The sequence below is a fragment of the Mycteria americana genome, chromosome 15 (assembly GCF_035582795.1).
Source record: "Mycteria americana isolate JAX WOST 10 ecotype Jacksonville Zoo and Gardens chromosome 15, USCA_MyAme_1.0, whole genome shotgun sequence".
Taxonomy (NCBI): domain Eukaryota; kingdom Metazoa; phylum Chordata; class Aves; order Ciconiiformes; family Ciconiidae; genus Mycteria; species Mycteria americana.
The window spans coordinates 9315341-9341275 of record NC_134379.1 but is presented as its reverse complement, the minus strand read 5'-3'; the positions used below and the strand labels follow the sequence as shown (position 1 = coordinate 9341275).

The 25935-nt window shown below is 55.4% G+C and overlaps 1 protein-coding gene across 3 annotated transcripts in view; it reads left to right on the top strand.

The window, feature by feature from the left end:
- The window catches only part of ATP2A3 (ATPase sarcoplasmic/endoplasmic reticulum Ca2+ transporting 3), a 59999-nt gene extending 36225 nt beyond the window's left edge, over positions 1–23774 (top strand). The window contains exons 9-22 of one of the 3 annotated variants that reach the window (XM_075517976.1): positions 1087–1175; positions 3840–3942; positions 4184–4315; positions 6677–6802; positions 7910–8128; positions 8610–8945; positions 9038–9258; positions 9994–10196; positions 10308–10393; positions 11018–11151; positions 11571–11688; positions 12328–12445; positions 14437–14509; positions 18841–23774. In XM_075517976.1, the coding sequence (XP_075374091.1) occupies positions 1087–1175; positions 3840–3942; positions 4184–4315; positions 6677–6802; positions 7910–8128; positions 8610–8945; positions 9038–9258; positions 9994–10196; positions 10308–10393; positions 11018–11151; positions 11571–11688; positions 12328–12445; positions 14437–14509; positions 18841–18916 (2034 nt within the window). In that variant the 3' untranslated portion in view covers positions 18917–23774. Of the gene's footprint in view, positions 1–1086; positions 1176–3839; positions 3943–4183; positions 4316–6676; positions 6803–7909; positions 8129–8609; positions 8946–9037; positions 9259–9993; positions 10197–10307; positions 10394–11017; positions 11152–11570; positions 11689–12327; positions 12455–14436; positions 14510–18840 lie in introns of all 3 variants that reach the window. The other 2 variants (XM_075517978.1, XM_075517977.1) reach the window with 2 other exon arrangements.
- Positions 23775–25935: the final 2161 nt, after the last annotated feature.

Below are 25935 nucleotides of genomic sequence, written 5' to 3'. Positions count from 1 at the left end.
TTAGTTGCTGGAGGAAGCGCGGAGGGGAGAGAAGGGGATGGTACCCAGAGCCGTTGCATCTCTGGTGCTGAGCGATGCTTCCCGATTTCTCCTGGGGAACATCTCAAATGAACAGAGGAAAATAAAGAAGGAAAATAAATGATTTGAGACGGGGTGGAGGGGGACGCTTGCCCCCGCACCCGCTTTCTGGAGCTGCCGAGCAGGTTGGTGTTGCTGAGGAGCAGCACTTTCCTGCGGCCCTCCTCCCTCCTGGCTGCTCCCCGCAGGCAATTGCAGCTGGGGAAATGCATTCATCAACCCCATTTTATTTATTTATTATGTTATTTTTTGGCTGCAGTGTGGGTCATAAATAACAATTAAGCAGAAACAAGCGTCGCTGAACTGTCGCCCCGGCTGGGGTCGGGCACCGCTCTTGCTCCCGCTGGAGGTGCCCTGAAGGGTGGGCTGTGCAAGCGGGGATTGGGAGAGCTTGGGGAGAAGGGGGATTTTTACCGTATTTTTGGTTTTGTTGCTCTCACTATAGCAGCAAGAGAGAAACTGGAAGGAGTTTGAAAGGCAAATATCACTAAAAATAGAGCGTGTAGGACTTTTAAGGCTCCTCGGGGCTTTATTACTGAGCTGCCGGTGCCCGGAGCTGAGCTGTGATCCCAGTAACGCGCAAGGCGAGCTGGTGGCCGAGAGCTCTGGCTGGAAAAGGGCGGCAGGGACAGCACCTTCCCGCAGCTCCTGGCTGGCCAGATCCTGCCCTGCCGAGGCTTTCCAGGGCAGCCGGGGCAGGAGTGGAAACCCGGACCCGGCTCCTTCTCTGCTCCAAGAAAAACACAGGCACCTTCTTAGGAACTGGCTCGGCATCGCTCCTCTCCGATGGAAAAAAGGAGCTGGAGGAGGCGAACGTGAAAAAGGCAGGGGAGAGCTGGAAGGATTCGGGGACGGCCAGGAGCGGTGGGTGACCAGGGAGGGGGCTGAGCCCGGCGCCGGCAGGGCCGTCGCTGGGATGGTACCGGCTGGTGGCTCTCCAGGCTGGGCACGTGGGGTGTACCAAAAAATCGCTGCCTAATGCTCTGTCTCCATCTTTCCCCCTTGCAGATGTTCATTATGGAGAAGGTGGAGGGTGCTCAGTGCAGCCTGCACGAGTTCAGCATCACCGGCTCCACCTACGCCCCCGAGGGACAGATGTGAGTGCGAGTCCCCTCCGCTTCGCGGGTGACACGGGGTGGCCCTGGGCTGGCAGCACCGTCGCGGGGAGGGTCGAGCTCGTGGCCGCTGCTGGGGGACCCCAGGCTCACCCCGCGAGCCGGGGAGAACGGAGAGTTTTCCGTGGTGGGTTGCAGCCACGCTGAACCCTGCCTACGGAGATACCCCCTGGGCGCTGGTTTTTGGCCACGCTGGGCTTGCAGGTGGTGGGTGCCTGCCCTTCGCTTTCGGTGAGAGCCAGGGCAATTGTTTCGCCGTCCCTCGTCGTCGGCTCCTGCCTGACACAATGCAGGGGGCACGCACCCGGCTCTGCCTGCCGCCCTCCCGCTGCTCAGCAAAGGGGCTCCCATGCACTCGCCTCTCCCTTCCTTAGCAATCCCGATAAAATGAGCCCGCTTTGAACCGGGGAAGACGGCAAGTGTGGGAATAGTGATGGACGAGGCTTTTCGCAGTACACGCTCGTTCTCCAAATTTCTGAAGCCTGCGCATTTTCGATATTGGCCGGCAACTGTTGCCCCCGCCCCAAGCAGGACCCGGGGCCAGCAGCTTGTCCGGCAGCCATGCCACCGACGATGTGTGGAGGGACTTGTTAATGGCTACAAACCCCGTCAGGAAAGCACTCCACGAGGCCCGCGTCCTCGGCAGGGACGGCCGAGATGGCTGCCGTGCCTGGGACACGATCCTACTGATGTCGGGACGCGTTTTGGGGGAGCCATGGGCTTTGCTGAGCTGCAGCCGAGGGCGGGGAGTGGAAGCCAGGGGCTTTTCCGTGGTGCGTTATTACACACATGGGGTTTTCTGCTGTTGTGTTTGTTTATCCCCCCTCCTTTGAAAGGAGGTGATGCTCCCCGGTGTGGGGAAAGTCTGGGAAGGAGGAAGATGAGAAGCTCAGCCGGTGGTTGGAGCACCCTCCACTCCCCTTTGCTTTGCTGTGTGATCCCGGGCACGTTCTTCACCATGGTCCCTTCTGCTCATCTGTGGAGCGACTGTAATTCATCACAGCCTCAGACTTAATTTCATGAATATTTATAGAGCCAATTTGATCCTTGGCTAGGAATCTCCATTAAAAAGTGAGCCAGGTCATAAGCTGGTATCAATCAGTGCGTTTCAATTAAATGAGGAGGACTGAGGGGCTGAACTCGTGTCTGCTAACCTCTGAAGCTCCATGTCCCCTCTCCTCTGGGGACTGCCCGCAGGGAGGCTCCGCGTTGGTCTGCAACAATTCGTGTTGCTTTTGAGTTTTGCTTCAGCCCTGTGCTTGCATTGCGCATCCAGGGGCATGCGAGGGCTCGCTGAGGTGTCACGGAGAGAACCCCCCCCATTGCCCCAGGGCTGGTGGGACTGAAACGCTTGTTTTGCTTTAGCCTGCCCTCTGTGTGGGGGATCTTACGTGCTTGACCTTGGGTTTGCTCGCATTCCCGCACGGCACCCAGCCGGCAGCACCTTTGCTGATGCTTTTCCCCGCACACGAGTCTTGCCCGGCTCCGTGCAGGGACAGCCGACGATGGGGTCTTACCCCCCATCCCTTCCCAGCAATATGCAGGGGATCACACGCTGCAAAAGCCATCCCTGGTATTTCCACCTTCCCAAACATCAAAACCCAGCCCAGAGCGGCTGCAGGCTCCCTCCTCCACCCGCTGCCTTCCCCCTGCCCGTGAGCCCGGGGCTGGGCAGCATCCTCTGGGCAGCAGGCAGCGGCTCTCCCCTGCCCGCTCTCAGCCCGGTGTGGCTTCTTGTCCCTCAGCAAACAGATTTTTCAGATTTTCTTGGCTGCTCCCTGTTTTCCGCTCCTGAGCTGTAACAAGGGCTCCAAAATGTTCTTTCCATTGGGAACCAGCAGTGGAATAAACTGATCCTAATAAATGCCTGACAAATTATTTTTCCAGCAAGCGGATGAGCGGCTGGGTTTATACAGCTCTAACCTGCAGTTACCTCTCCTGGAGCCGGGATAATTTTTTATTTCCCCTGAAAACCACCTCTGCCGCTTCTGCCACTGGGCAAGAAGCAGCATCCGGCGTGACTGGGGTGTTCAGGGCTGCTCCTTTCCAGCAACGTTTCTGCTCCTTTATGTAACAAAGAGCTGCTATTTAGGAAGCAAAGGCCACAGTTCGCTTAGAAACAGCCACAGCAATGCAGTTGTTAAATCTGTCTGCCGCTCTTCAACACTCCCTTGGGTGCCCTTTGGCTCTTCGGAGCACGAAGCAGCATCACGGGGAGGAGAAGGGACTTGCTGCCGGTCCTACAGCTCCTCTGGATCCCCAGCAACTGGAAACCCCTGGGGGAGTGAACATTATCTTGAATTTCTTTACCCCTTTTCTCATCCATCATCTTCGTCATCAGCCTTTTGACAGCCCCTGCTTTCAGGGCCAGTGCTCTTTTGAGAGCTCCTCTGCAGCCCCCTTTATTCTGGGGCACCTCCAGAGTTTATTTGCTTCCTGTGACATTTTATTTGCAACGAGTCCTGCCCCATTTGGCAAAGCACGGAATGCAAACCCAAGTGTTCATTGCCAAGCCCGGGGCTTTAACTGGGCTCCTTCTCCCTCTTTTCAGAAAATTTTACAAGGGATATATAGGAGAAGCTAAGTATTATTTGAACGTGTAACCTGGCGAAGTGTAAGGCTTTGGGGGTTGTTTTCTCCCCGCAGCCTGAAGGACGAGCAGCCGGTGCAGTGCGGGCAGTACGACGGGCTGGTGGAGCTGGCCACCATCTGCGCCCTCTGCAACGACTCCTCGCTGGACTACAACGAGGTGCGGGGGGCACCGGGGCTGGGGCGGTGGGGGGGCACGGCGATGCTCTTCCCTTCGCTGCGAGCCCCTTTGCAGCGGAGGTTTGTCCCTTGGGATCCCCTGCCCTGGCTTCAGCCCATCCCAGGTCGATGCTCTGGGAGCCCTGGGACGGTGCAGCGGGTGACAGCATCCTTGGTCAGAGCAGCAGGTAGGGGATGTGCTCTAAAGCTTAAGCTCCTTTTTTTTTTTTTCTCTCCTCTAGTCCAAAAAAGTCTACGAGAAGGTGGGGGAAGCCACTGAAACAGCCCTGACGTGCCTGGTGGAGAAGATGAACGTCTTCAACACTGACACCAGCAAACTCTCCAAGGTGGAGCGAGCCAACGCCTGCAATTCGGTGAGTGGGGGGGAGGCCCCTGTGAGCTCCGGTGCCGGGGGACAGGAGGGAGAGGAGGGCTTTGGGACGACTGTTATTTGAGCAATAACCACTTGCAATAATCTAGGGGACTGATCTGCAACAAGGATGCAATTTCCTGGCTTGCAGGGGGCTGAGCTGGTTTTGGAGCAGATAGCGCAATGGCCCTGGGGGGGGCTGATGCCGGGGCCGTGGGGACCAACCTGGGTCCGCATAGAGCTTTGGAGCGGGTGATCCCTGAGGCTCCTACTCAGCCCAGTCCCTGCTCAGCCGGGAGGGACCCGCCTCGGCGATGGCCAGAGCTCCGGCTGCAGAGGAGGAGGTTTGGAGTTTTGTGGCTCTGCAGCAAATCTTTAGGTGCCCGGTTTGCACCGAGCAGCCGTCCTCCATAGCATGAGCTAAACCCCGTTCCCCACAGCCATACCTGCCTGAACAAGGCTTGCCCTTTGGAAACTTCTATGTTTGGTGTGAAAATATCCCGTGCTGGCTATCCCCTACTCCAGCTGTCTAGTGTCTCCCTGTCCTCCTGGTGAAAATACACTTCATTTCATGTCTGGATTTCCTCGGCTTTGGTATCATGCTGTTAGATCTTATAATGTCTTTGCTTGCTTGAAGGAAAGGCGCTCTGTTCCTCTCCATTCTGGCATTTCTTCCCCAGATGGTTCCAAGCAGGTCATAATAAATCCCCTGACTCCTTTCTGATAAGGGAGACGGAATTTCCCAGCTGTACATGAGTCCGGCGGCTGCTTCGTTACGCGTGCCCCTCGCTGCCCTTCCACTCCGATGCCAAGCTGGGTTCGGTCACTGGTGCTTCTCTCCTTACTCTTGTGTTTGGGCAGGACAAAAAACCCTTCCTTGGAGTTTCCTGCTGGCGTTTCTTCACTGCTTCTTGATTTTGCTCTCAGTGGCTCTGTGCTTTGAAATCTCTGGTGGGATTTTGGGGTTTCCACGGCAGCTGGCTGCTCCCAGGTGTCCTCGCTGCTGCGCTGAGCGTGCAATGCCCAGCGGGGACAGCACTGCTCTTGCAGGCACAAAACTTCCCGCCTATGTGTAGCCGCTGCACTTGTACCCTGTTTGGCCTCCGAGAGTCACTTGGTGTTTGCCTGGTATATCCACAGACAGTGCCCGCGTTTCGCGTGGGCAAATCCCCTTTGCACATCTCTCCACCTCCCCAGCTCCTGCGCACAGGTTCGCTGCAGTCGGAGCATCCTTTTAACTTTGAACTTGCAAGGTTTTACCCCAAAAGAAGTTTTCTTTTCTTTTGCCCCCTTCACAGATTTATTTAGATTTAAGTTGCTGGAAAAGTCCTGTGCAAAAAGCTGCTTGTGCCCCCATCGCAAGCAACACCCTCCTGGCAACAAAAATAATAATCATGTCAGCAGTTGAGCCAAGCAGAGCAAGGTTGGCATCAACGTCCCCGCTGCTCTCTCTGGAAAATACTGTGGCTCGGCCCCAGATGCCCTGCTCATTAAATGGCTTTTTTGGGACAAGACGTGTCCTCCCAGGAGCCGGGCTCAGCTGCCACGATGCTGATGTGGATGCGCAAGAGGGGGATTGCTCTGGGGAGGACCGGCTGCTACCTCGCTGGGCGTTCGGCTCCTTGAGTAATTAACCGGTAGCAATAACAGAGCCTGGGTTGTGGGGGGGTTTTGGGGGGTGCTGGGGTGCAGGAGCCTGTCTGCGGGCACTGCCTGTGCCCATGGGTCCAGGGCTGGGCCAGCCCCTGCTCTGTCCTCGCCCTGCAAATCTGCCGGTACCGTTCGAGTGAATGATTGTTACTGCTTAGCTGGCAGTCCTCGGGGTGATCAGCCTGTCCTGAAATGAGCCTAATTAGTCTCAGCTGCAGAGCTGGTTAATTTGATGGGAACCAATCCAGCCTGGAGGGATGCTGGTGCTCCCACTCCCACTCCCACTGACCCGCGTGGGCGCAGGGTCAGGGCAAACCCCTCAACTGGAACGAGGGGGTGCAATGCCCCATTCTGCAGCGCAGCTGGAGCCCAATGCGGGGGGAAAGTCTCCCCCACCTCTCTGGCAAACGGGGCTTTACCTTAGGCTACAGCAGCTGTTTGGCGTCCCACGTGGGGTCAATAAAATAAAGGTCTGGCACGTGCTGCGGGCTGCGCAGCAATGGTGTAGTTAGAGGGGTTAAAATTCTCCCGAAAAATTGCATAGGGAAAGCTCCTTCTGCTTTTTGCACTGTCCCATCCCTCCTGGCTCCTGTGGTTGCCTTTCTCCTCCCGTCACCGGTGCTGCGCCGGCTCGGCAGGGCTGTTAGCCAAGGCGGAGAGCACCGGCGGCTGTCTCCCTGTCGTGTCCCGGCTCAGCCCCGCGCTGTCCCCGCAGGTGATCAAGCAGCTGATGAGGAAGGAGTGCACCCTGGAGTTCTCCCGCGACCGCAAGTCCATGTCGGTGTACTGCACGCCCACCGGCCCTGGCCACAACTCCGCCGGCAGCAAGATGTTCGTCAAGGTAGGGGAGAAGGTCCTCAGCACCCTGCTGGATCCTCCTTCCCCGTGCGCACCCCAGCAGGATTTGGCCCTTATGGCAGCCGGGAGTGATGCTTTGCGGTCTGTCTCCTGCCTTAGCTGTCCGGGGGTCCTGGAGCCAGCAGGTAGACTGGTGCGGTCAGGGAGGAGGCGAGTCTTTGCAGTATTGATAGGAAAAGGAGCAGGTAAAATGATTCAGAAGGAGGAAAAGGCGCTGAGTGTGCTGGTGCTGAGGCCAGGGGAGAGCTGCCCCTGTGCAAAACCTGGGCACTTGCCTTTATTAAAGGCTTGGACCCGCTGGACACCAGTGATGCTCAAAGGGTGATGTCCAGCTTTCCACTGTAACCAGAAATAAAACAGTCTTTTAAAGAGCATTTTCTTCCCAAGAGAAGAGATGCGGCAAGAATTTCCCCCCGCTGACTCTGAGAGGATTTGTATATTGTTGTTCCCCCTGGGAGATCTTCGGGGTGGGTGAACTCTGTCCTCCGGGTCAGGTCGGGACCCTCCGGAGCCAAGGCATCTGTGGCCCTGCCGGTCCTGGGCGAGCTTTTTTTAAGAGGAGCAATAGAAGGATTGCAAGTTTTATATTAAAAAGCAATGTCCGGTGTCCTTGGTAAGGTCAGAAGGGACGGGGTGAGGTGCTGCGATGCTAAAGGACGTGTTTTCCTGAATCGCAAAAGGCATCGCAAGCATTCGCTGAGCATCCCGCAGGCAGCGCACGTTTTCAGCGGAGATTTACAGCCCTAGTCCCCTCTAGGTCTGAGAGGGGATCTGTGGTGCGGGAGTAGCTCGGGCAGACCTCGGGGTTTTGCAGGAGTCAGACGGATCCGCCGCAGAGCAGATCCTGCTCGCTGGTGACCTGACGCGGGTTCGTCCTTCCCGGCCACGGTCCCCGCGCGCTCGGTCGGAGGCTGCCATCTAGTGCGCTGAGCCGCCGTGCCGGGATGTGCGTGCCGGAGTTTTGGGGAGATTGCCTTCTCCTTTGCCCAAACTTGGTGCCTTCCCTCCCTCCCGCGCTTCCTTCGGTGCCGGCAAGAGATGCGCATCCTCCGGGTTCATTCCAGCCCCTAAGCCCTCCACTCCTCTCCAGGGCGCCCCGGAAAGCGTGATCGAGCGCTGCACCCACGTCCGTGTGGGCACCGCCAGGGTCCCGCTGACGGCCCCGGTGCGGGAGAAGATCCTGGGCAGGATCCGGGACTGGGGCATGGGCATCGACACGCTGCGCTGCCTGGCCCTGGCCACCCACGATGCGCCCGTCCGCAGGGAGACCATGCAGCTGCACGACTCTGCCACCTTCATCCACTATGAGGTATGGCACCGGGGGCTTTCTCCAGGAGCTTTTTTCCTTATTCTCAAAGTTTTTCCACCCGCTTCCAGCTGCCTTAGCAGTATTTTCTCTCTGGTTTCTCTCCGGCCACCGGGCAGTGCAATGGTTCAGCTCCTCCTCTGCAAACCCTGGTGCAGAGCTGCATGCAGTGGGGCCGGTCCTGAGGCCAGCAGCCCCGTCCCACCGGGCATCCATCCCTGTGGGGTGGCCGCCGAGAGGGGTCCAGGGACCACCAAGAGGGACAGAGAGGAGGGAAGCAAAGTGGAAAGGTGTGAGGAGCAGCAGAGGGGATGGGAACATCCCGTTGCTTTGGGGCTACAGGGTGCATCCATGGGGCCCTTGGTAGGAAACCTCCTGAAAGTTTCCTCCCGGGGAAATCCCCGTGCCCAGGGTGGTTTCACAGCGCGGAGGGAAGCGGCTGCGTCCCCAGGGTTAATGTGGGTCTGGGTCTGTCCCTCCCCAGAACAACCTGACCTTCGTGGGCTGCGTGGGGATGCTGGACCCGCCCCGCAAGGAGGTCACCTCTTCCATCGAGATGTGCCGCAAGGCCGGCATCCGTGTCATCATGATCACCGGTGACAACAAGGGCACGGCGGTGGCCATCTGCCGCAGGATCGGCATCTTCTTGGAGACCGAGGATGTGGCCGGCAAAGCCTACACGGGCCGGGAGTTCGACGAGCTGCCCCCCGAGGCGCAGCGGCAGGCGTGCCGTGATGCCCGATGCTTCGCCCGCGTGGAGCCGGCACACAAGTCCCGTATTGTCGAGTACCTCCAGTCCTTCCACGAGATCACAGCCATGGTGAGTCCCCTGGGGACGCCCCACCGCCCCTCGGTCCCCTCCTCTCCACCCAGCCCGGTGCCTTGCACCCCATTAATCACGGCTTCGTGCAGACAGGCGACGGCGTCAACGACGCCCCGGCGCTGAAGAAAGCCGAGATTGGCATCGCCATGGGGTCAGGCACAGCCGTCGCCAAGTCGGCCGCCGAGATGGTGCTCTCCGATGACAACTTCTCCACCATTGTGTCGGCCGTCGAGGAGGGCAGGGCCATTTACAACAACATGAAGCAGTTCATCCGCTATCTCATCTCCTCCAACGTTGGGGAGGTCGTTTGGTGAGAGCCCCCCGCACCGGGCACCACGCTGGGGGGAGCAGTGGTAGGGATGCGTCCCCTGGGGCAGGTGACCTGGCCGTGTCCCCTGCCCCTGGCAGCATGTGGTGCCCAAAATTGTAACCCCGGGTACCAAACCGAACAGCTCTGTGTTGTTCCCCAGGGATAGGGGGATTTTTCTTTTGTGGTTTTATGAACACGCCAGCCCCCAGGAGCTGCTAATGCGTTGCCTGTTTAAGCCCATGCCAGCGTCTAAGAGGGGTGCGGATATTTGTGCACAGGCTGTTGTCACCAGGTCGCACCAATGCACTTTGCATCAGGTCCTGGGCAGCTCTCCCTGTCCCTGTCCCCTGCCCACCCCTCCCGGTAAATCAGTGCTGTCCTCAGCAACGTGGGCACAGCCCGGGGATCACTTGGGCGTCCTTTGCCCTTGCGTTTCAGCAGGGGGGTTTGTGCTGGGAATGAGAACCCACGTGGCCATGGGCATGTCGATGGTTGGGTTTCAACTGCAAAGCAAGTTGTAATAGCAACAGGAACAAATTTTATCTGCAAAATTCAGTCCTGGACTTCAGGTTCCTGACTCAGGGGCTGCGGGTTCATCTGCAGGACTTTGGGTGAATTCAGTTTGGGGTATTTGGATCCAGGGTGCCTGCTCGCTCTCCCCTTGCACGACACAGACACTTTGTCCGCCTGCCCCGAAACTCATCTAATTCGGTATCTCTGGGTTTTTCCCTGCAGCATCTTCCTGACGGCCATCCTGGGCTTGCCTGAGGCCCTCATCCCCGTGCAGCTGCTGTGGGTGAACCTGGTGACGGATGGGCTGCCGGCCACCGCGCTGGGCTTCAACCCCCCTGACCTGGACATCATGGACAAGCTGCCCCGCAACCCCAAGGAGCCCCTCATCAGCGGCTGGCTCTTCTTCCGCTATCTGGCCATCGGAGGTGAGCCCCCGCGGGCACCAGCGGGCAGAGGATGAGGATGGGCATGGCGTGCCATGGGGTAGGGGGCCCCTTGCTTGGTGCTGGGGTTAAGGGTGTCTCTCTCGGCCGCAGTGTACGTGGGCCTGGCCACGGTGGGTGCAGCGACCTGGTGGTTCTTGTATGACGCCGAGGGACCGCAGGTCTCCTTCCATCAGCTGGTGAGTCGGGAGGGGAACGGGCCGACGTGTTGAGCAGGTGGCCGAGGGCATGGATTCAGGCATTGGGGTCTTCCCTCTACCTTTCTTCTGTGGTTATTGTCGCGTTCCCAAATTACTGGTGGAGAAGACCTTAATTTAAAAAGAAAAGCAGATTCTCTTCCTCGGGCTCGTGTTTCTAGCCTTGCTTCTGCCTGCAATCAGCTTGATCCAAAGCAGCTGAAAGTAGCTCCTGTACCTGACCCCACATTGAAAGGGATCGGTTTTTACATTACTGTAGGTCTGAACAAGGTGATGGGAAAGCGGGTGCCATCGCACCCCAATGTCACGTGCAATGGAAGACGTATTCTTGAGGGAGACGCGTGTGTGCTCAAACACCTTATTAACTGCACGTGAAAATCTCTAAGCCGCTATGCAGTCGTAACTGCCCAAAGCCCCGGCCGCAGCAGAAGCTGGGGCACTTTAGACAGTTGTATCGGTTGCTCTGAACTGTGGGATATTTACCAGCACCCCTGCTAATCAAGGTTCACCACGTGCCCCCAACCAGTCGACCTCTTCCTCCTCTTTCCTGCCTTTCCTACACCGCTGCTCTGCCGTGTATTTACCAGCGGTTTGCTGTGCCGACAGAGGAACTTCATGAGGTGCACTGAGGACAACCCTATCTTTGAAGGGATCGACTGTGAGATCTTCGAGTCCCGATACCCGACCACGATGGCTCTGTCCGTGCTGGTGACAATCGAAATGTGCAACGCTCTGAACAGGTAGGGTGGCCGCAGGATTGCTCCGTATGCTCTCCGTGTGACTGATTTCGCAAGCATCCGTTGAGCTGAGGGCTTTGCTTTGACTCAGCAGAGCCATTTGGAGCGTCCTTGCAGGGGGACGCCGTAAATAAGCTCCTCCAAGCCAGTGTGCTGCTGCCGATAGTGGTGGAGGAAGGACTGGATCCGCATCCGTTAGCAGTTTGGCCCTGTTAACGACCGGTCCTAATCCATGCGTGGCTGATTGCGTTGAGATGGGTGTCCAGATCCAAATCACGGCGAAGCCTGAAGCTAAACCATCTGGAAGAGAAGGGCTATAGCACCTACGGCCCTGCACCTTGGAGACGAGTGGGAACCCCCAGCTTGGGCAGGCGCGGGGAGCAGGGGTTATTGGGGCTAACGCTGTCCTCTCGCTTTTGCAGTCTCTCTGAGAACCAGTCGCTGCTGCGGATGCCACCGTGGCTCAACATCTGGCTGCTGGGGGCCATCGTCATGTCCATGGCTCTGCACTTCCTCATCCTCTACGTCAAGCCCATGCCTGTGAGTGCCCTCTGCCACCTCTGTGCGCAGCCCAGGGGCTCTCCTGTGGGTGAGGACGTCCCCTGGAGCAATCTTTGGCTCTGGAAGCTTCTGGGATGGTTGTCCCCAGTGTGCGCCCTCAGAACCAGGTCCTGTGACTTGAACCAACATGGGGACCAGGAGTCACCCTGCCCAATGAGCCTTTACTTAAGTCAGAAGCTCTCCTTAGAGGCGACACAAAGGGGTATGGATATCTCAGCTCCTTTTGGAGGCATCGCCTCCCTTTGCAGTCCAAGGCTGATGATGCCTTGGTTGATGCCTAAGGGTGCTTAAGATGAAGCGGGTCGCTGTCCCCAGGAGGTTATGTCCATTGTCCCCTGCTAAGTGCCTGTGAGGACACACATTCCTAGCTTGTGCCTCACTTACCTCATCTGCAGGAGAGGTGAAGGACGTTGTTTTTAACTGACCTTGGCCAAGAGCCACGTTGGGATCATGACAGACCTTGCAGAAATCCTGTTCTTTGGGCTGTCTGCATCCTCCCTCCTTGTACCTGGGATGACCCTCTCTCAACCTGTGCCATACAACAACCCGACCTTTAAAACAAACAAAAAAATCCCACCTCCTTCCCTATTGACATGTCCGATCCTTTCCGCCTTGCAGCTCATTTTCCAGGTAACCCCCCTGAGCTGGCCGCAGTGGGTGGTTGTAATGAAAATCTCCCTGCCCGTTATCCTGCTGGACGAAGGACTCAAGTACCTTTCCCGCAACCACCTGGATGGTGAGCATGGTCTGCACCACACGGAGTTACGTTTGCTCCGTGGCACTTCGCTTGGGGTTCGTGGTGGCTTCGCGGACACCTCGCTCGCCTCCTCTGCTCGCGTGGTGTCTGCCCCTGCATGTTCATGCACCTTTGCTGTGAAAAAGGGACATTTTCTCCTACCCCCTTCCTTCCCAGGTGCCAAGCCAGGCAGAGCAGTTGGTACTTACGTCTGCTTGAAATACTCGCTTAGGAGCTGGAGCACTAGATACATCTGCCACGTGTGCTTATCCAGCTCCTCTCGAACCTCTGGGAACTAGATCCCTTCTCTTATAAAGCAAAACAAAACAAATCCTGGTTTCTAACAGGAATCCTTCCTTTTTCCCCTCAATCTTCCACCCCTCTATGGCCGTCCTTATCTTGTGTTTGCTACCTCTACGTTAAGATCAAACGAGAACTGTACGTCTTATAAACTGTTTATGATCGGATTGCCCCGGCCAGCGCCTCTCGGGATCCATCCCGTGGCACAGGCAGAGGAGAAGCAGCTCCTGTGACCCCGGGCAGGGGTTCCCGTGTGCTCCTGGGCTGCGTGCTGTAAATCACGACGTGTTTAGGCAGCCCTCCAAAGAGATGATACCATCTTTTCTTTTGTTTCCTGCAAAAGATGTTGCTGTGGGTGATATCTCGGTGCTGAGCTGAACCTGCAAGTTTTCCCGGCAGCGGCTGTGGGGCCGTGGCTGCTGAGAGGTGCTGTGCCTGCCACAGGGCCGGTCCCTCTCCAGGAAAACAGATTTTACTCATTTTTTAGGGTGTGTTTGCCCCGACAGTGATAGCAGGGAGAAGAAGGGCAGGAGAGGAGACATCGTCCTTGCCTGAGGAAAACGTGGTGGCACTGGGGGGCAGATGAGCAACCGGAGCGTGGGGACTGGAGGTCCTTGCGCAGCACCACCTTGCTCAAACCTTTTTCCCCCTTAGGCAACCAGCATCCTAGCAAACCCCTCCTTTTACCTTCACCCTTTAATAATGACCCAGGAAAACTGTGCAAAGCCACTCTTGCCTTTCAGGGCTGAAGGCAGGTCCATCCAGCCCTGGCAGGGAGGGATCTGGGGCATCCTAAGAGCTCTGTTTGGTTTCTCAGGGAGCAGAACCATGCAAAAAGCTGGAAATACGGGATGGGAAATGATTGCAAGCAGGAAACAATCACAAACTGGTCGCGCTCCCCATCGCCGGGTCCCGGTGCAGTGGGGGTGCTCCCGTCAGCTTTCCTTTCTGCGGCGAGCTGATGCATAACCGCAGCGATTGCTCAGCAAAGCCTCTGCTGAGAAACAGAGGTGCAGGGGCTCCTGTTGTTACAGACCAGATAGAAACGGCTTCTAGCTCATTTTTATTTAATTGTTGCATCTCTCAACGGACTGGTAGGTGCTTTGCATCACCCCGGTCTGTTTTATCGTATGATTACAAGCCTGTAGCAACAATTTTATGGCACGGCACTGGGCTGGGGTGTAGGAGAGCTGATTTAATTCCTGGCTGTTGCATCCCATGCATGCCCTTGGTCTTCACTTCACCATCTGCGATCTGGGGATGAGTCTGTCTTTCTCCCACACTTTGCATTTCTCTATAAAAACTCGGTGCTGTCGGAGGAAGGGCTCTTCTTTGGCTCTGCCGGCGCAGCTCCGAGCACAGTGGGGTTTCTGGCAGGCGTACGATCCTTTCGAGTCCCAGCTCAGAGTGTTTCCTCCTCCCATGCTCCCAGCGTGCCGGGTCCTCTGAGCCACCCTCATCCCCACGGTCACGATGTTGCTGATGCTCACGGGTCGCTCTGTGTCTCATCCAGCAAGGGTTTCCCACGCAGCTATTCAGTCATGGCTACGGGGCAAAATCATGCTTAAATCATCACATTCGAAAGACATAATTGAAATCCTGCATTTTCCTAATTCCTCTGGGCTTTGAAAAGCAAAGAAAAAACCTCCAAAAGCCACTTTTAAATGTGGTATTGTGATTTTTTTTACCAGGCATTCTCAGGACGGTAAGACACATGTGGAGCGGGGAGCACCAGTTGAAAACCTGCAGGACTCCAGAGCAAGGGTTGGCTTTCTTACGTGTCTCATCCCTGAATATCATATTCCCGTGCTTCCTCCAAAGTCTTGCTCCTGTGTGGTGGGGACCTGCTCAGACTGTCTCCGGGTGAATGTGGCTTGGAAAACCAGCCGAGAACAGAGCCCAGGGACGCCGTGCCCAGACAGGGTCTCCTTTCCCACACTGACCTCTGTGATGGGCTTCAAAATAAGGTCTAAAAAGCCCGTTTGCAGCCATTTGCATGGCAGTTTTGGTCAGAGGCCAGGCTACTGCTTGCTCTCTGCAAGGCAGTGCTTGGGGATGGTCTCCAGCATGGGACCTTCTGAGGCCAAAATCTGAGGCCAAGGGTATTCAGTTGAGGGATGCAAACGTATAGCTGTGAGTTCTGCCGATTCAGGTTTTGCATGGAAAAGTTTCTCCTTTGATCAGATTTAGATAAGTCGTGTTTCCATTATACTGCATTTTCCTTGTCCTTGAAGCGGCGGAAAGCTGAGACTCTTCCGTTTTCACTGTAGTCTCAGTGCTTTACATTACTCTCCCCATCATCCCGGTCACTCCTAGCCTCTCATCTTGTATGCCTTGTGTGTATTGCTGCCTTCGTCCATCTCTGGTCCCTCTGAGGTTTCTGCTCTCTCAGTTTAGGGATGCAATGGCAAGCGCACGGCTGAGCTAGGTTGGCTTGGTGGGACCTGCAGATGTTCTGGCCAGGAACGTGGAGATATTCTGCAAGACCCTCTCAGGTGTTCATCACACCCTTAGATACACGCTGGCAGGCTCCCAAGGGCTGACCACCCTCGAGGACCTCTTGCCCTAGTATTTTTAATATTTGCCATCCTCTGTACATTTAAGTGCATTGCGTTCTGAGCCCTGTGGCATGCAGGAGGAAGGTTTCCAGGCATCTGTGGCAAGACCTTGCAGAAGTCTTCTTTCTGAGTGGTTCTCAAAAGGTACAAAATCCAGACAGGACACTGAGATAACCCCGGTGCTCGTACCCCTCTGTGCACCGTCAGCCCGCTGCTGCGGCCACCCTGCTCCCATCCAGCCTTCCTGCACCATCCCTGGGACTCCTCATCTTCACCATCTCGAAGCGAACCCATCGCAGGTGTGGGTGTTGCCACCGTGGTGTTTTCACTTGTTTTCAGCACGTTAAGCAGCAGGCCCTGCCTGGGTGCTCGGGCTTCGCCGTTTCTCACCTGTGCCGTGGTAAAAGCAGGGGCAAGTCAAGAAGCGAGTGCTTTCTGCAACACAGCTACGCAGCAGCAGCCTCACTGAAAATCAAAAGTTTTGGTGCGCAAGAGTTGTTTTGGCGTGTTTTGTGGCAGATTAGCATTTATGCAGCCGTTTGTCCTTATGCGCGGTGAGGACGGCAGCCCCTGGGCCGTTTTGCAGGAGCTGCAACGCGGTGGCCACGCCGCTGGGTACCTGTCTGCTCCGGGTACCCGTCCGCTCCCTGGGTACCACGCTCTGCAGCCTCCTGCCACCGCAGCCGGTGTGCAGGTGAGATTGCACCCTTGGGTGAGCATCTCCACCGCCAAGGCAGATTTGGCCTCTTATCTGCAAAGTCGGTGTCAGCTTTATGCTTTAACGTCCTCCCACAGGAGAGCAGCTGGCAGAGGTGGCTGCGCAGTGACAACTGCGTCGCGCTCCCTGCTAGGGCCGGCCGGGGCTCCGCATCCCTCCGAGACAGCCCCAAATCTGCAGGGACCAAAATCTCCGTGTCCCATCACAAAAACCCTCCGGCACTCCGCGAAAAGGAAGCTGCTCGCCCTCGTCTCCCCCGCGCGCCCACACCTGGGGGCGAAGGCAGCCCCCGAAGCCCCCCCGGGAGCAGAGGGGCTGCTCAGCCGCCCGCGTTCCCCGTGGAGGAGGCAGGCCTCCCTCTCCCTGGCGTGCCAGAGAGCCGGGAGCGAGCGCCCGCGGCCGTGGCTGCCCTTGTAGGGTAATCTCTGCGCGGAGCTACCTTGGCTGGGCGCTGGCGCCGGGGGAGGAATGCGTCCCCACGGGCCAAGTCGTTTGCTTGAGCTGTGGGATGCTCTGAAGGAGAGCGGCACCGCACCTTTTGGTGCCGGAATCTCTCCAGACGGGGTTCTACAGCTCTGCTGCCTTGCTTCCCCCCCCCCCCCCCGCCCCCCCCGTTTTTTTTTTGATGTGTGTGCATGTGCCGTGCTTCTTTAGCAATGGAAGAGCAGAGGGAAGCTCTCGGTGCTGCTGCCCTGGTATTGCAAAGGGATGGGAGGAGGATTTCCCTTTTGGTTTTCTCCTGGGGTCCGGGGTCTCGGCTGAAGCTCGGGGTGCCCCGGTGCAATGGGGGAGACGTGCGATTTTCAGAACTACGAGGGCCGCAGCGTTTCCGTCGGCAGAGGGAGTGATCCGGGCTGGCGGCTGGAGCCTGCATCCCTCCAGCATCACCTTTTACAGGAACCCGTTAAGAGGAAAGTCAAAAGCAATAAGGAAAAACCTCCCAAAAAGCCTCAGCTGTCCTGGTGGGGAGCAGATCTTGTAGGAGATGCGGTCGCGTTGTTCGGTTGCAGGTTTGCAAGAGTTGAAGGGCTGTGACAACCCTGAGAAACTTGGCGTGAGGCAGGATCCAGGTGGATCGTGACCGCCCCAGCATTCCTGCAGAGAGATCCCCGCGTTCCCCCTGCTCCTGTCCCCGCTGCGCGGAGAGGAGAGCCCGACACTGGCACGTAGGGACCTGCATCCTATTAAAGCGCAGCGGGCACCGGACCCTCGGCCGGCTGCGGTTCTCATAGAAACACCCGACTCGCTCTGTGCCGGGGGGCTTACTTAGAGGCCTGACAGTAGCATTTTGGAGAACATCTGCTGTGGTTAAACGCTCGCTGTCGGCGCTGCAGCCCTGTCCCCTTCCTGTCCCTGCCCGCCGTGCAGCACAGCTGCCCCCCTCTTGGCACAACCACAGGGCGAAGCTTTTAGGGGAAGCGCCGTGGCTGGCAAATAACCGCCGTCGCGTTACCCGCGGGGACTGCTTAGCGGCCGGAGCTGCTGAAGAGACACCCCTGCAACGCGGAGGAGATGAATTTTTGATCGTTGCAATGAGATATAATACAGCGTGGTCACCCAGCATCCCTGCTTTGCTCCGAAGCCTGCGGCGCGGAGGTCACCCAGAGGGATGCTGCCGTTGCAGCAATCGGTTTTATCTCGGGACACGAGGGCCGGGCTCTCCAGCCAGTGCTGGAAAGAAATTTTGGCAGAAGTTGCGAAAACGTTTTTTCTTCCTCTCTCTCTCTCTCTCTCCTCTGTTATTTATTAATTCCCCTGGAAGCTTGTCGGCACCAGGGTTGGCAGCGCAGGCGCTGAGCCTCGCTGGTAACCCCAGGCAGGACCCCTATTTATCAAGAGCACAGGAACAGCAGTCCTCTGCGAGATGCGTTTGGTGATGTGTGCAGCGATGAAAGAGAGAAATAGGGTTGAAAGATTCATGATAAGTGATTTTTCTAACTCTTCTCAGAAAGTCCTGCCTTGTGGGGGGTTTTTTTTGTTTGGTTTTTTTTTTTTTTTAGAAAAAGTCCTGTTCTGGGCAGGCGGAGCTGCCAGCGGGGTCTCTCCCAGCCCCGGGCTGAAGAGCAGCTGCTGCCTCGGGGGGCCCGGGGACGCTGCTGTTGACTCCTTGAAAATTGGGGATCTAGTTGGTGTGAGTCGAGCTCTGGCAGAGATTTCAAGGCTGCTCACACCGAGTTCAGGCTGAACACCGTAATTTTCCTTCCGGCCGCGTGTTGCCCGTTACCTTCCACGTCCGACTCCATCCATCAGTAGGGTGGGGAGAAGGGAGGAGGGCAGCCCTGGGGCTGGGACAGCGCCTGCAATGGGTAGATTGGTCCTTGCTAGTTGTTCTGGAGGTATATGTGGATGTAAAGGTATATATAGAATGTGTAAGTGGTGTCAGCTCATGGAGCAATATCCATCCATCTGGCTGTGGCAGGGACGGGGCTTTGGGATGGGCGGTGGGGTGCAGCGAGCTTCCTCCTCCCTGCACCATTGCTTTCCCTGGGTGCTCCCTGCTGCTCTCCTTGGGAGCGGTAACGAGGGATCCCTGCCTGCTCGCCTTCCTGCTCTTCCTGCCTGCGCGGCTCCGACTCATCCCTTTTCCTACCTCCTGCCAGCTGAGCGTGCTGAGCCCTTCCTCGTCCGGGGACCGGCATCCTCCTCCTCGTGCAGCCTGAGCTGCCGTGGCTGCAGTCGGGCCGGCTCTGTGCAGACGGGATCCCAGGTCCCTTCTGGGCTCAACCCAGGAGCAACCTGTCTTGATGACAAAAACAGGGAGCTGGTTTGCTTTTGAACCTTCCCCAATACGTTTTCTTCTCTTTTTCCCTTTGTTTCAGGAGAAGAGGACAAGAAATGAATGACACGAAGGAAACGCTCCTAACTAAAAGATCCCTAACTTGTAACTCGGACTGAAGTCTTGCATGCGTGACCATCGCTAGAAGCCAGCAGGACATGCATGTGTCCGACTATCAGACAAATGCGGGTGAATCGTCGAAAAGAAAAATACTGATTTTGTTTTGTTTCGTAGCTTCCTTTTTCCTGTACATAAGAGTGCAATTACTGGACAGCTGGCATAGGGTTTGGGGATGGAGCTGTGTGGACCTGGGTCGTCGTAATGTCGCTCTTTGGTGATTTGTTCCTGCAAAATTTGAGACCCTCTTTCCAGTTTTCACCCTGATGGGTTGAGCTCAGGCAAGGTGTCCTTCACGGGAGATCAAGGCGGGGGAGTCGGGATTTGAGGCAATACGCTGAGCGCGGGCGGGAGGCTGCATCCCCCAGCGGGGCTGGATGCGCAAGGGCAGCTCGCGGGGCCGGGCGAGGCTTGGTGGTGGGCGAGGGCAGGGGAGGGAGGCGAGGGCGCCGTGGGTCGGGGCCGCCAGCCCTCGATGATGTCTGCGGTGTTGGTGGGCACATCGCTGCGGCTACTGCGCTCTGCTCCGGGAGCCGCCGTGCCTGCAGGCTGCAGCAGCTGAAAATAGCTTCAAGGTGTGACCACTGGTGGTGTGGACCTCGCGGACGTGTGTTAATACGTCGAGGCCGGGTGCGTGCGGTGGAAGGTGAAGTTCTCCCTATTTATTACACTGTCCTGTTTGATGCCTGTGTTGTGGAAAGCCCTGCACCTTCTCAGGCTCATCCGACACCAAAGTGCGAAGTAGTCTTGTCTGTTCTCCTCTGTCCGACGTCTTGTTAGATCCCATCTGCACTATTTAAGCTGTAGCCATCTTCCTCGTAGGGACAACCATTTAAAGCAAAGCATGGGGATGACCGACTTTGCATTCCTCATGTCTACCGCTCACTCCTGGTCACGCTTTCTGTACTCAGTTGATTTTTAACTATTTCCCTAGCAGGAGTAGAGCTCAAGTCCTTAGGACCATGTCCACAAGTTCGTGTCCTCTGCCTTGGAGGACATCGCTGTCTTGCACAGAGCATCCTTGACACCGGTGATCTGCCTTCGAGACGGGAATGAATGTATTCTTGTACATAACGTAGTCCTTCTCCGTGAGCGGTGTTTGTTGTGGCATCCCTTTTTACAAGGCACCAACTTTATTTTATCCTCTTGGGATTTTTCTGCAGCAGGAGTGACGAGGCTGCAGCGAGAGTTTGTGGATCAGGGGTGGATTTTGGGATCCAGTAAATTGATCTTTCTCCATTGAGCTGCCTCAGCTGAGGAGCTGATAGCGGGTGATTTCTTCTCCAGCTCTCCAAATCCTCCCTCCTGTTTTCCTCATGTTCCCCTATGACCCGTCCTGATGATATTTAGTTAGCCAGACCCTATCTCTTGCCTTTCTCTTAAATTCCAGCAACAGCCCTAGAGCCAGGGTTTTGGATAGCATTTTGCTCCTTTGCTGTTGGGTTTTTTCTTTTATTTTTTGCCTCTTAAAAGCTTCCCGTGCTTTTCTGTTTCTCTCTCAGCTGGGCAAGAGCTACTCTTCCTCTGTGCAGTAGGTGCCAAATACCATCCTTCCTTTCTTTTCTCCATCACCAGCATTGAAGATGAGCAGAGCCCCCAGACCAATGGGAATGTACAGAATTGTTATACTACTGAGCTGATTTAATTGTACAGAAAACCTTGCATGAAATGTTGTTACTGTATTTAATATATAATGTATTCAAGGAATTTTAATATGGAGCTCTTTAAAAAGATCTTTATAGATACTCTGTGGTTAGAAGATTGTTGCTGATTTTTTTTAATATTATTATACTTTGTCTTGAAGAAGTTTTATTTTTCAAATGTGTTACATCTAATGGATTTAATTGGTGATCCCATGGGGCAACCGATTCCTCTTTAAAGATTTTCACCGTGGATGAGACTCACCCTGGCGCAGAGGACCAGGGCATGACCCAGGTACTGCTTAAGCCTTCAAACTAAGGCTTCAGTAAGACTCACGCTGTAGACGTGTGATTTGCCCTTCCCCAAAAGGGTGGATTTCACCTTGTTTTAATACAGATCATCTCCAGCACTCTGTGCAGGGAAAGAACCAGCGGGAATTTAATCCAGTACCAGCTGAGTGACTTCAGAGGAAATTGCTTCTCTGTTTCCCTGAGGCCAAAAACCAGTTTGGGAGAGGCTGGACCCGATTCAGAGCATCCCAACCCAGTTCGGAGGGTCCAGCGGGGCTTTTAGCTGCCCGATGGCATCTCCCTAGGGCATGGTGGCCTTGGTCCATCACGCCTGTGGAGACCTGCTTGCTCCATCCACTCCAAATTGCACCACCTGAGTTAAACTGGTTTCCCTGGGCTTAAGGTCTGGTGTAGGATTATTAATTTTACTGTTAAGGTCTGGTGTAGGGTTATTGATTTTACCCAAATATGTATGTGTGCGGAGGAGTTTCTTGTGGAAAGGTCCCACTAATGAGTACTGAATAATGGATGGGAGTCTCTAATGTAAGGAGACATAAAAGGGAAAAAAAAAAAAAAAAGCAGAGCTCTGTTTCAGAGCAGAGATGAAATCATGAAATTTTAACTCGCTATTAAATTCCTGCTGGTAATTTTTGCTTAGTCTCACCTGACGCCGGAGAGCTGGGGGTGGTTGTACCAGGCATCCTTCTGAACCCCCTAACAGAAAGGCTCTGTGAAGAGATGCCGAGTTGGTTATTTTATTGTTGATAGAGATGCCAAGTTGCTGTTATTTTATCGGTGATGGAGATGCCACGCTGCCGCGAGCCCGGGCAATGTCGGTCTGTTTGTGCAGTCGGTGGGTTGCAATTGCGCGTTACCAAAACCCAAGCCATCACGGGCAAGAAGCCAGAGCCGTGTTCCAGCCAAAGGCTTGTTCTTTCCAGCAGCAGAAAATTGCATTTGCTTTTTTTTATTGTAAGCCTCTAGATCTACCTAGAAAATAGTGCAGGAAACCTGCACTCAGGCTACCTGGAGCAGGCATCCCCCTTGCTAGGAGGGACCGTTTTGACACATCCCCATTTCCCCTTCTGAACGCTTGACCACGTCTCTCTCTTTCCCCCCATCCTTTAATTACTTGGAATACAGGTTTCACTCCATGCTTTTTGATTACAGAGGCTTATAGTGCAAATATTTTAACGAAGTAGAAAAATACCCGTAGATCTAATTATTTTTCCTTTATGCTTTGGTGAAGGGTCAGGATAAATCGCGGAGTAGTTATTTATTGCGTGTATGCCACCAGCGGCGTGCTGGGCGCTTTTACAGGCTGGAGCACGTTCTTGTGCAAACTTGGAGATCCCGGAGCCGAGACCATCGCTTTGGGATCGGGTCTTGTGTCTCACCGAGGCATCCAACGGTGTGCAATACAAGGGAGAGGGACACTGGGTGGCTGTTTTGCCCGAGAGCTTGTTAAACAAGGCAGCTTAGGGGCAAAGCCTCTGGGATCCTTGCTTTTTTGGCAACAGAGTTTAGGACTTATTTCCTTTTTAGTTTTATATTGATGGTGCTGCCTGGCATATTCAAAGTTTTAAAGTAAAACTTAGGTCTTTCCATCCGTGGGCTGCTGTGACAGGCGCTCCCCCGCACAGGGAAGCAGCGATGCCAGATGCCCGGAGGAGGACGCGCTGGGATGGCAGCGCGGGGCTGTCCACGAGCACTTTATACTCCTTTCTCAGGGGCCAGGCGCCAAGGCGGGAGGCGAGGGTCCCGCGTCCCTGGAGCGAGCACCCGGGGGGGCAGCTTTGGGCAGCAGCTGTGACAAGTCCGTTGTGCTGTTTTGGGACACGGTGTCGTTGTGGCCGGTTGCTGGATGAGCTCTTCCCCCTGCGATGTGCGATCCCGTCGGGAGGCATGCTGGAAAAGGGAAAGGAGAGGTGCTCTTCAGAGCGAAGCAGTACTGCATCCTGTGTTTTATTTCGGTCACGTGGCCACCGTACGGCTCAGGGTCGGGAATGAGGTTTTTGATTTGTGTGTTTGAGACTTTGGCACTGTGAAGACGTCGTACATGTGTTTCTAATGCTCAGCTCAGCCAAGGCTGGATGGTACCACCAGGCGCTGGAGGTCAGGAGTAGGAGGGACAGGCTTCACTGGAGGGGCTGCGGGACTTCGTTTCTGTAGGAGCATCAAATCTGGGATTGAACTGGAGTCTCTGCTCACGTATGGATGGCAGAGGTAGCCAGAGGAGCAATAGGAAAACTCAGCAGCAATTTTTGGTCTCTCTTTTGTACGTCAGGTTGATAGTGCTGCTTCCCAGTCAGGGTCCTGCTCCGCCAAAACTCATCAAACAGCCGTTGTGCAGGGGCTCAGGCTAACGCTGTCCCGGTTGGTGGGAGATGTTCACGAGGACCTTGGCATCGTATCGCTCCCGAAACTCAAACCCACGGGAGTCCCCAGTACCAACTCCTAAGACTTATTGTGATTCCCCCCCTGGGAAGACCGCCCGGGGGATCCAGTTTTTGGGACGAAGGAGAAGGGCTTCACCCCGTGCAGAGCTCGCCTGGCACAGTTTGGGTTAGGGTTTGCAGGGCTGCAGTGAGGAAGGGGACACAGAGGGTAAATTGTGCTCCCTGGACCTGTCCTCTTGGTGCCATTCAGCTTTCGGTGTGAGTGGGGCATTAAATGATCCTAAATCTGTGTGCACCTGCAGCGATGGGGACATGGGCACCGCCGGCTGGTGTCCGAGCTGGGGATGCTGCTGGGTCGATCCAGGTGCTTGGGACCAAGAGGAGGGTGACCGCTGCGCTGCCGGCGGGTGCCCTCAGTGGCTTCAATCTATTTGGGAATATGCTGATTTTTTTTTTTATATGAGATGCCCGAACAACCAAATCTAGAAATCTCTGAGTTTGTGCTTCATAGCGAAAGGTAAATCATTATATCTTGGGGGGTGGGGGGGTGGGAGGGTGTTATTTGAGGGGTAGAATTGAAAGAAACAAGGTTTCCTATTTTATTATATGAGAGATATTTTTCCACTAAATTACTGCTTCCTAAATCGTGTCCTTTGTCCAACTGTAAATAGCCAGGTGTGTCGTGAAGACGTGGGAAGGCTCCTCGTGGTCACATCCATACGATCCACTCTGTTCACACAATATTGGGCTGATTTGTTTTATACTTATGAAATTACAGAAATAAAAGCAATTTTACTGGATGACTCTGGGGGTTTTTTGTTGGGGTTTTTTTGGTTGTTGTTTTATTAATTTTTTTTTGCTTTTCTTACCCTGTTTGTGGCCGATTTGGGGGACATTTGGGAGCCCATGGAGCTGTACGGGAGTGCCTGAGGGCATTCTTCAGCCGTAAAAGGAGCTGTGCTCACCAGATCAGGATTTCTTGTGGGTTTTCAGAGCAGCCAAACTAGAAATGGAGCTGAGCTTGTCTCTGGCATGGGACAACAAAGGCGAAATGAAAGGACTGGCATGATATGACTGTTGGGAATTTTTTAAAGTACCAGCTAATTTGCTCTCGGGGCACAAGAATACAAATAACAGTGCTAATTTTGACTGTATCCAGAATAGACCTCACCTTATCTCCCCCAGCTGAGAGAGGAGGCTTAAATAAGCCCTGCAATGACCTCCGCAAGAAATAATTATTAAATAAATAATAATTAAATAACTTGGCCTCCTCTGGGGGTGGCACAGGGCCTCGGGGCCATGCGTTTCCATCTCCACATCGCCCGGAGCTCTGCCCACGCTCATGTTTTGAGCGGAAAATCCTGCTGCAGCTGTGGGTCATGTTATGGAGCAAAGCTGGTTTATGGTAAGATGTGCCCATGGCGCGTTTTTGCTGGGATACGGCCCCATGTGCCCCTTCCCAACGCTACGAGCAGGAGAAAGGTGCTGCACAGGGTAACCCAAAACCTTTGTAACCCAAAGGGGGTTACAAAGAGGGACGTGGGACACCCAGGCAACGCTGGTTTTTGGAAGGGGCCATTGCTTGGCCTTCTCTTTCCAAATGCAGACCTCATCTCCAGCGTCGGCGCGTGAGGGCCACCGCTGCTGTGGCTGGAGGTGACCCTCGAGTCGGTCCCCTGTACCAGCCGCTCCTGAGGATGCAGCGCTGTCTCAGCACGTAGCGGTGAGGGCAAACTCCCCCAAATTCCCCACCTGGTGTTGCATGGGTCCCTGGACCGCTGGGGACCATCACCACTGGGGCTATGCACGTCTTTCAGAGGCATGATTCAGAAAACAGGTGTTACCCCCCCAAAAAACCGCCCAAGGGTCCCTGTACCCCATGGCAAGCGTTCCCTGCCCCACGGGGTGTGCGGGGGATAGGGGTGTGCAGGGGATAGGGGATGGGAATAGGGGCCGCTGACGCCCTTCGGTACCCCCAGCATCTCGGGTTCATGCGTTTGCTTTGGCGTTGGCTACACCACCGCGAGGTATTTCCAGGGAGACGTGTTGCCGCAGCAACCAGGGATGGAAACGCCGCTTCTGTGGGGTGAGTACCACCAAAAACATCTGTCTGTGCCAGGGCGTCGCAGCGCGGGATGGGCACGGAGCGGAGCCAGCCCTGCTGGGAAGGAGCGAAGAGAGGTCAAGGACAAGTTAAAATTGGAAAGAAAACTGAACATGCTGTTTCATAGGACCTTGCTTGCTCTCATCTGCCAATTTTTTTCCACACCCCCCCCCCACCATGGCCAGCGGGGTGGTGTGAGCATCTCCTCTGGCCGGTGGGGGCAAGGGGGTCTGTGGCAGCCAAAATTTCTGGGAAGAGCCACCAACTTGCGGGGGCTCCTTCTGGCGACCTCGACCACCACAGGTTCCCTTTTCACCCACCGTCATATTTGAAATCTACTTGCCATTGTGTTATTCCTCCCCATCCCCAGATTTGCAGCGTGCTGCACATTTTTGTGCTGAAAATCAGAGCTCCATGCTGGAAGCTGCCAAGCGTGAGTCTGGATTGTGTAATGAGCTTCATCTATTTCCCCTCCCCGCCCCCCCCCAAGAAGTTTTTGGAAAAGCAATGTCTGAGAGCCTGGAAAGACCTGGTAGCTTTTATGCCTATCACAGCTTTGCTTTCCTGGGTGCAGGTAGGCTCAAGCC